General features: G+C 35.9%; 1 protein-coding gene across 3 annotated transcripts in view; it reads left to right on the plus strand.

Moving 5' to 3' along the window:
* Nucleotides 1–10,321, plus strand: part of LOC104469889 (cAMP-dependent protein kinase catalytic subunit beta) — a 35,510-nt gene that overhangs the window by 11,922 nt on the left and 13,267 nt on the right. Inside the window, exons 2-5 of one of the 3 annotated variants that reach the window (XM_010084621.1) lie at nucleotides 2,402–2,410; nucleotides 5,241–5,302; nucleotides 6,186–6,314; nucleotides 9,952–10,050. In XM_010084621.1, coding sequence (XP_010082923.1) covers nucleotides 2,402–2,410; nucleotides 5,241–5,302; nucleotides 6,186–6,314; nucleotides 9,952–10,050 — 299 coding nt within the window. Of the gene's footprint in view, nucleotides 1–400; nucleotides 411–2,401; nucleotides 2,411–5,240; nucleotides 5,303–6,185; nucleotides 6,315–9,951; nucleotides 10,051–10,321 lie in introns of those variants that run through there. The other 2 variants (XM_010084622.1, XM_010084620.1) reach the window with 2 other exon arrangements.

Raw genomic sequence — 10,321 nt, forward strand, 5'->3', positions numbered from 1 at the left:
TAAGCCTCATGAGATTTTTTTCCTTCTAATATAGAACTTCAAAGATACTTCAGGCAACAGGTTAATGGTTTAACAATGGGACTTAAAACTTGAATCGTATGCTTCTCACTTCCTTCTGAAATGTGGTACCATAACCACAGGATTCACTGAGGCATCTGTATGCATCTCAATAGTGTTTAAGACTATGAACGTTGTTTTTTATAAAAATGAAATTACACATATATTTACCAGAATCTCTTCATACGTATTTATTTTTCCATTAAATTAAATTTGGAGATTTAAAGACCGCTTTTAATTCCAGACTTAAGTGATTATATTATAGTTTTAGAACAGAAATTGAATTGTATTTTGATAAAGGGCATTTTAAATACCAAGCAGAGATTGGCATTTAGCACAGCAGATGGGTGTTTGTAGTAGTGCCCAATGTTTAGTCTTAATCAGTTTAGTTCTTGCTTTCTTGCCATGAATCCTATCCAGATACTTTATTTTTTTTCAAAAAAAAAAAAAAAATCTGCCTTGCTGGCTCTTGTGGGAGATGTGCTTGAGAATAACAAATACAGTGCATGTGGGAGGTGGGAGGAAGGCAAAGTAACTCTTCAGGACTGCTCCATCCACAGATGGAGCCTTTTCCTCTGCTGCCATTGCACCCCTGCAGCTGAGAGGCCCTAAACCTCTTAGGTTTTTTCAGGAGCTTTCCTCTGATTCACCTGCCCTTAAGCTGTGTTTTTGGCCAGAGTACTGTTTATAGTACTCATATACCATTCGTTAACAATTTTTTAATGTTTGTTAACTTTTCATACAAAAGTTAATCGATAAACAAAAACATGGGGCATTGTGTGAATGTAGTGTTAGATAACACATCTGCTGCTTGGGGGTGGGTTCGGGGGCTTTTGGCTTTGTGTGTCTTAAGGTTTCTTCATTTATTTCGGTTTTGGTTTGTTTGTTTGGGTTTTTTTTAATACCTTCTTGTATGCCAGTATTACCTAGGAACCTCTTGATCTCGAGTTCCACTTCCCTTAGAAATCTCTTCCAGCAGCTTTCCTGCTTGTCACCAGTTGCCTTGGCTCTGAGCACAGCTCCCGCAGGCCCCTCACGGCTGCTGGGATATGCGAGGGGTTGGCTTGTGTCTTGCCCAGCTGTGTGTGCACCTGTAGCATTTCAGGGTTTGAACTGAAGCAGGCAGAAGTTATAAAGCTGCTTCAGTTCTTTCAGTCGTAACTCTTTGGTCGTTACCTGATTTCTTACTACCTTTTTCTGAACCTCCTCAGATGTCCTACTATATGCTTTGGGTGCTTGCATTGCATAAAACTTGGTTCTCCTGACAACGAGCGCTCTTGCTAGTCATGAAGAGCTAGGTTTGCGCTGTGTGTTTGTGCTTACCTAATCTCTCGACTACTTGTGCACCCTCTCCAGTTCCAGCTGGTGTCCTTCCTGACACTTCCAAGGTGTTCTGACTCCTGCTGTGGCCCTCACTGTGCCAGTGCCATTACTTCTGCTTTGCTCTCACCTTCCAGCACCTTCCTTTCTCAAGCAGCAGCTTTTCCTCCTTTCGTTTCAGCCTCCTTTGCTCCAACTTCTGCTGTACCAGTGAAACCAGCCTGAATAGGGTCTGTTTGCTGGTCTTTGCATCCACTCCTTGCATCTTCATCTTCACTCAGCCATATATGAGGAATCCTTGCTCTTCAACACCTCTTTCCTGTGGCTTTTTTTTTTTCTTACAAAATGAAATCATACTTAAATGGCAACTGTACAGGATGCCTGTATGCATGCAGCAACTTCAGCTGTGTGGTTTAGACTTGTCAAGGGGTTTTGTTGCTGCTGTTGGGTAACAGGACTGAAATTTGATTGTGAATTTTTTTTGGAGACTGTTCGCCATTTCTGTGCTATCCACCACATGCCATGCAATTCACACATGCTGTCTTTTGGAACAAAGTGCTAAGTAGTGGGAAGATCACCCAGTTGCAGGTTTTATTGTGATGCACATGCTGCAATGAAGATAGATACACTTTTGTTAGCAACAGTTCCTCGGATGTGTGTGTCTTGGAATAGATTAATTATTAAAGATGCCAGCTTGATCTCCTGAGGTTTTGTAAGCTGTGCTTATTTCTGTGATGCATCATCTTTTTTTCATACTGAATTTAGCTGTCTTTGGCTTTTTTTCTCATTTCTTTGCTCAAACATTGTGTGATTTAGCATGAGTCATTCTGTCTGTGTGGGAAAGGGCTGGTTTATTACAGGGTCCATTCTTGAGTGGGGAGGGAAAAGGGTGGAATGTATTTGTGTTTTCTATGTGTTTGTTGTGGAAATGCATAAAACTTTTTTTTTTCTTCTCTTTCTTTCCTCTCTTCATCATCTCATCTGTGTGGGTGAATGCTCCTGCAAACCCTTGGGGAACCTATAGAGACTTTTGGTATGCTCATTCCTTCATTAGTGCCCAAAGTCACAGATGCTAGGAACAGTTTAAAGACTCGAAAAGCAAACAAGAGTCACATCCTAAAGTGGCTAAAAATGTGCACTTGAGGAAAACTTCTAAATCATTCTCTAATAAACCTATTTCTTTGTATCATCACAGTAATACCAATGGCCCCTACTATCCAGTTGGCATAAATTTTGATTCTGCACTTGAAAAGTAGAAATTGTGTTCTCCTGTAGCAAGAGCTAAAATTTTGTGATCAAGATATAATTTTCGAAAGTATCTAGCCTATTTCAAATTCTAAGTCCTGTTCTCAGAAGCGACTGCATTGTATGCGCTTAACTTGCCTAATTTCTCTTTGAAATCACCTGCTGAAATGGTGTAGGAGCTCAGGTGACCTGTGAAAATTAAAACCAGGCACAATTTGTCCCACTTTCTCATTAGGAAGAAAACGTAATTCTAATGAAATGCACCACAGAATATGAAGTAATTTTTAAAAGGTAGTGGTTCTAAGATAAATGAGTGCCATAAGGTAGCTTTATTTTGAAAATCCATGTTCGATGCTGCTTTCCAAGAAAAGGAAGCGAAAGTGAAATAGAATAAGGTAAAAGTTTTGTTGAAGGAGAGCTTGTGGCTTATTGATATTCTAGAAATGAGATATTTTCCTCATGCTTTCACAATTTGAATATTTACAGCTGGATTCAATTTTTTTCGTAAACAGCATTCTTTATTCCATAAGTAGAACAAAGACAAAGATGACTACATGTAAATGTCTTGAATTTTTATAAACACTGAATAATTATATTCTGGTGCAAAATACATGGAAACTTAAAATATTTATTTATATGAACAATGGAGATAGCATGAGGGATGTTTAAGACTCATGTTCTGCACTAACATGGAAAAAAATGAGACCAATTATCTCATGTTTTGGTTGTGTCATACCGTGTTAATGTTCATTTCCAAGCTACAGCCACTTAAGTTTGAAGGCTCAGCTTTTTGGTGATCTTCATGATCATCTTAGGTTTTTTCTTGTCATTAAGAGAAAATAATGTTAATGCTACTTTGACATGAATTGATGTTTCAAAAACTTTCAGTAGTCATCACTTTATCAAGTCATCTCTGTTCTCCTAATGGAAGAAGGATCATCAGGCATGAATTTGGACATTGTTAGCTTCCCTTTTTTGTGTTGAAAAATGATTTAATCCCAGAGGAAACCTTGTCCTTTTCTCAAATTAGTATCATTAGAAGTCATTACATGAGTAACCTCCATAATTCAAAAAAAAACCCAATGAAAATATTTTTCCACACATGGGATAAATATGTCAGACATTTTACTGATTACCCACTAAAATATTTTTAACTGTGTCAGTTTTATTGCTAATTTAAAATAGTTCCTTTGATATAAACTATGTTTTTCTTACTCCACTTAACCATAAGTTTAGGGAAATAAATATGTTCCTTCTCTGTGATATTGTTTGTTTCTCTTAAAATAAAATTACTGAGTGGATATCATGCTTTTTAAACACTTTTCATAACGTCTGCCAGAACTTTTGACTTTTTTTCTGAAATTTCCATTCTATTGATGCTGCTTCATCAGAGCCAGTGACAGTGGGAGCCATAAACCTCCCTTGAGCATTTTGTGTGCGCACTTGAGATTGGAGAAAAAAAGAAAACAAAAAAATTCATGACCAATCTTCTCAAGGGCTGCCATTGTTTTTACTGCTGCTGTAACTGTACCCGTAATAGAAGAGCGATAGGAGAATTTTTGGAAAGTTCACTGTGTAGACACTAGTATTCTGTGAAAAGTGCAAACAACCCCTTATGAACCTAATTTTTTGTGACCAGCAGAAGGTAAAATACAGTTCCTAAAACATACATTTCTAGATATTGACCAGAATAATCTTGGCACATTGAGTCTTTTTAGAAATTGCTTGTGGCGCAACATCGCAGTACAGAAAATCCGCTGTTACTAATGTTACGTTATGTGAAATGATTCAAAGAACACAAAAACATTTTCTTCTTGATTCTGTGACTCTTTCAGAACCATAGCAATGTCTGAAACGCCTCCCGTTTATGACTGTGTGTTAAGTGATCTGCATTGATCTTTCTGATAATTGATATTCAAAAAATAGAAGAGCTGAAAGATGATCTGAAAAAAAAAATTGGTGCACATTTTAAACAGTCGTCCAGAATTTTGCTATTATACATCCCTTCAATTTCAATGGAAAATCAATGCCAAAAATATATATTCTCTGACTGTGGGCATGCCTAATGTGCAGTGTTGTTGTCGCCTGTGCTTTGTCGTTGCTTGCAGTAATGCTGTCCATTTGGTACTTGAGCTTGCAAACAGCCTTTAAATAAAGGTGATGGGGGGGGAAAAGCAATTACATTGACATTATACTTAATCAGTTGAAAGAAAATCTAACTATTATTTAACAAAAATAGATTAAAAGTCTATCTTTGTGGAATGGCTGTTTATAAATGTCAGGTGTTTGCGGTTTTTTCCCTGTCGAATTAAGAACGTCTTACATCACCTTAAAGCCTGCTTGCCTGTACAGTATTGTGAGTTATTTAGAGCTGATGTAGTTTAAGTAATTTGTGTAGAATGATGTAGTTACTCCATAAAGCTTAGAGGTCACCTGGAGATATTGTAGAAGTTCTAGCGGCATTGGTGCTTGCTCTCATATGTGGTGAAAATAGCGTATTACGAGTTGAAGAAAGAAGTTCATAATGAAGTTTACATATTTTGTTAACAAAGCATCTGCATTGCACCCATGATGAGTTACATTAATTAAGATGTACCTTTCTGTGTGTGTGTTTTCAGTGAAAGAGTTCCTAGCCAAAGCCAAAGAAGACTTTTTAAGAAAATGGGAAAGTCCCCCTCAGGTATCAATCATTTAAGCGTTCATTAATTTCTTTACTGCATTTTTTTGCATAATGTTATCAGTGTGTTATCAGTCTTTAATGAGCAGCACAGAGAACAGAAATAAGTTTAACGCAGTTTTTAAAGGAGTTTACATTTTTAGTGTCAGTTTTGTCATTGAAGTTCATCAGCAAAGACTCTCAGGTCTTCTCCACATCTGAACTGATGAAATGCTCATACTGAACAACAGCTTTGTCTTACTGAGAATGATGTTCACCATCAACATGACAAGACTCAAAATCTATTGGCACGTTCTAGCTGGCTTTCTATAACTCTAAGTGTTGGCACAACTGTGATTTACCCTGTTCATAATTTCCCCCATGGTATTAAGGGGAACTAGGGGTATTATGTCTACTGCATGGGGCTTGGGGGCAGATTAAGGAGCTTGTTAGAGATAAATCTTTTAAAAGTTTGAGTTTTGGGGGCAGGATCATTGTTGTTTTTTAAGCAGCATTTGAAATGCTGTGGTAATGAATATCTTAGAAAATACATTCAGTGATAGTCTTTCCAGACAACTCTCATGTAGAATTGTCTCTAGAGCTTGGGGATTTGTGTATGTTCTAATATTCTTGTTTGTGAATCATGGGGGGGTTATCTATCTGCATGTTAAATTCACGATCTGTTTACTCCTAAATATTTCTTACTAAGCATGTGTTATCTGTGTGGACAAATTATAGAAATGTTGATACAATTCAGTTAAGTCTTTTTCTGTTTTAATGAGTGCAGTGTAAAAATCTCTTATTCAAATTTGATGGGCATGAAATTTTCTTTCATAAGTGAGTTCAATTGGTACACTTAAATTGTCTTTGGGTATTAAATTGAAAATGTAATTTTGTCCTTGTACAGAACACTGCTAGCCTAGATGATTTTGAGAGGCAAAAAACCCTTGGAACAGGATCATTTGGGAGAGTTATGATGGTGAAACATAAATCCACAGAACAGTATTATGCTATGAAGATACTGGACAAACAGAAGGTTAGTATGATTTATAGTGTTTTTTGTGGTACAGAAGTGTTTGATGTAGACAAAGATCTGGCAACTGTGGCTAAACTTTGTTGCACGTACTGTGTTTTTGCTTATTGCACTTGAATACTGGTGATGCTTTCTAAGCAGTTGGATTTCTTTTTTAGCCAGCAGGTTCAGTTGTTGGGATTGTGTACAGTTCTTACAACGGCAAGTAACATTAATGGCAGGCTAAAGAGGCTCTAAGTAGTGTCCAAGGCATTAATAAAATGTTATCGGTTAAATTCCTTGCTTTGCTTTTCTAAAGTGGCATATATATTCTTTGGCAAAAGCAAAATGTAGTGCTGTAGTTTAAATAAATAAATACACCTTTGCAGATTAACTAAAAATTCTGGAAGACTCTTTGGATCAGAAATTATCAATATTTTAAATGATTTAACAAATTGTTTGGACAAATAATTTCTTTTCCATTCTTGATCCCAAGAGGAATTCTTTTTGTATGTCCTCTCTCTCTCAGAGCAGCCATCACACAACAGACATTTTCTGTGTTGAAAACTCAAGTGCTGCAGTCTGAATCTGTATTGTTACTCCAGCTTCATTTTTTTAAGTTTACTACTCTTAGATAAGTAAGCAGTGTCATTTGATGAAGTTTAAATTTTAAATAAGGTAGAATTCCAGAATGCTAAGAACTACTTTTAAGAAATTTATCAGTACAATTAGGTTTTGATGGTTTTGACAAGTTTTTCAGAAGCACTTCAAGATTGGTAGTTTCTAAGGTCCAAAACAGAGAGATATTCTTACTACTTTGTAAGGCACTATACATAATTTTGCTGCTGTATAACAAAAATCAGATTAAGGAAGTATTAAAATGGCAAAGAGAACTTAATAATCAGCAGCTGACCAAATGGAAGTTGGCGTTGCCTCAGTGTGGACTTTCGCGCTTACACATTGTTGCATTCCTGGGTAATTTTATATAACGGAACTAATCAAACCATTTTCCGAGTTGCAGTTCCAGTATTCTTTACATGTGATTTGGGGTCCTGGACCTTGAATAATGTGTCATTTAATTAAAAACTCCTTTATAATGAACAGATAAGAAACCAATGTAAACACATTGACACTAAAAGGTGTCAATTCTGGCATTATTTTTTTACTTGGAAAAGCTCAATTTTTTTGCGACTTCAGCGTTCTCCTATACCAATGGTTTCTAACTTCTTTTTTTTTTTTTAAATTATTAAATTAAAAAGACATTCCAACATAGTACAACTGAAAGACAGCCCAGACCATTTCCACCCATGTGGAAGTATAGCTCATCATCACCTCTATGTGTGGTGACGGCCTGCGGGGAGCATTGCTGTAACACGCGATGTGGTTGGCATCCCACTGCTGCACAGAGGGCCCATCATCAAATTTCAGATTTTCATCTCTTTTAAATTTGAACCCTTTTTCATGAATGACTGAGTCCTTGTCACTGGAACAATTTAGGAAATTACATCTTTCTTCAGAAAGCTGCCATAAAAATAGTCTGAGGATTTAAAAAAAAAAAGTTAATTAAACTCATTGCTAACTCTCAGTCTAAAATAAATCGGAAAGCTATAGCTATAAAACTAACCAGTAAAAGCAAAAATTCACATTTTTAATGATTGCAGTGGACTTACAGTAAAAGATTCACAGGATTAAAGATGTTTACATCCTGATATCTGTCTCCTATTAGAAAACTAGATTATTTTGTCTACAACACTTTCACAAGACTGAAGTGTTCCTTTATGAAATACACACTTTTTCAACCAAACTTAGCATACATATAATTATATGTTTATGTATTCTATTAGAAATTTATTAGTGCTATATTAGTAACTTCTATTAATTGATCAAAACTAGGAGGTGATTTAGGGAGAACACATTATATCCCTTTGTGTATTATAGAAACATACAGATGTCTGAAATGAGACGATGTGCAGGCCACCCATAATTTTTCACTTACATTTTACTTGAAACAAGACAAAGCATATTATGTGTCCCTTTGTTACCCAATCTTGTGCTTGGTTTATCAGAATATGAAAAGTAATAAATTTAATAGATACTGATGTAGCCAGTAGTTTTGTCTGTAGGTTGTTATTCCTTTATTAGTCTGCCTTGATTTAGGAAGGCTGTAACATAACATTGCTTGGCTGTGTTCATTACATAATTTTTTTTTTGAAAGAAAAGTTTGTTAATAAAAGCTCAGACACAAACAACCTGTTGGAGAATCTGCCATTACCAGGTATCATTTGATCTGCAGGAAGGTGTCGTTGGACATGCCCTGAGCTTGAGCTCAAATGTGAGCAAAGTCATTATCTGAGGCTCCAGTCTGATATTATGAAGTGTTAAAAGAGCAGCTTCAGCCTATGATATTGCTGTATCACCCTCCAGTATCTAACCAGCAGAAGATGCAGGAAGGGTGGGAAAGGCTTGTCTAGTGTGGCAGCTGAACACGTCACAATATCAAACTAAAACCTTAGCTTGCTTGCTCTGGTGGCCAAGATAATTCTAGGACCATAGCTTTTTAGGGATGAAGGGGACACTTCCCACAAATGAGATGATTTGAGCAAAAATTTTATTTGCTCCCTAAATATCTGTGATTCAAAAGAGATTTAATATTTGTAACTTGCTATTTCTTTTGTATGACATTTATTTCAAAACAGTAGTGTTTTTTAATAAGTACTAGCTTTTGCATCTAAAAGTTAAATTTAAACACAGTTTCAGTCAGGATTGGAATATCTTGCTTATCCGTTATTTATAGCAGTTAGATTTGATTTCCAAACATGTAAGACAGACTTGTTTTGATCACTCTTACACATTTTCCCCTTTGTTTCATATGGAAAAAAATAAGTAACTTTACTTGGAATTCATGCCATTCTCAACATGAGCTATAGATAAATTGTGCAGTAGAGATAAGTAAAATGGAAAGAATTGATTATGCAACATTTGGCTTTAACACAAGGAGACCAATTGTCAATTACTGAGAAAGAGCAATGATCAACAATCTGCTACTTGCTGCCTTGTTAGCAGCTTAATATTCCAATGGATTCCAGGAAGGTAGCATTTAATTTTGGTTAATACTTTTGCAAAGCAATTTGCTAAGCAGAAAAGTGAAACCCATTGAAAGGTCTTTCAGAAGTAACTATTATTTACAAGAATGGAAATTTGCAATTTGTGTTCTCCTTAGTCTTCTCCTCACTAATGTGTGAGCTTTATAAAATAAGTCAGTTTACTCCTGTTCACACATAACAAAATTCATAATTAAATATGTCTGACACAAATTCCTGCCTTCCTTCGCAAAGGGTCCGAAGTATCTCCATTCCAAACACAAGCAATCCTTAAGAAAATGTAAAGAGGTGTTTTCCTTACTGATTCCTGTACTCAGCAAGTAGGAAGAAACACTATTTGTAGAGTTATCTGTGGACTGTATTGCATGAGTATTACTCTTTATAAATGTCTTTAGCCTTTTTAATCCTTTCTCAGCACTGTTATTGTACTAGTAATCCATAAGGTTTTTCATTATCTGTGAAGTTACAAGCTTGCTTTCAACTAGCTGTTTTAAAATGAAAAATTTGTCAACAACTATAAAATGTCGTACTTAAAGTGAAGATTACTTTTTCTCTCCTAGGTTGTCAAACTGAAGCAAATAGAACACACACTGAATGAGAAGAGAATATTACAAGCGGTGAACTTTCCTTTCCTTGTAAAACTGGAGTATTCTTTTAAGGTAATCATTATTTTAAAAGTAGTTGTTTGGGTTTTAGGGAAGCGTGTGCTCAAACTTTAGATATTTAAACATTTAACTTTTACAGTACAGTATTTTTAACTGTTTTTGTTTTCAAAGGTGCTTCACTTGGCAATGTTGCCAGGTCTTGAGCAGGAGTTCCCACACTTGTGTGCACACTTGCACGCACTCTAGTTCACCAGGTGATGATCGAAAGGATATTTCCAAATAAATAAATAAAAAATAAATTAAACTCTTAGAGATTTCCCTTGTT

This window comes from Pterocles gutturalis, unplaced genomic scaffold (genome assembly GCF_000699245.1).
Source record: "Pterocles gutturalis isolate BGI_N339 unplaced genomic scaffold, ASM69924v1 scaffold4705, whole genome shotgun sequence".
Lineage (NCBI taxonomy): Eukaryota > Metazoa > Chordata > Aves > Pterocliformes > Pteroclidae > Pterocles > Pterocles gutturalis.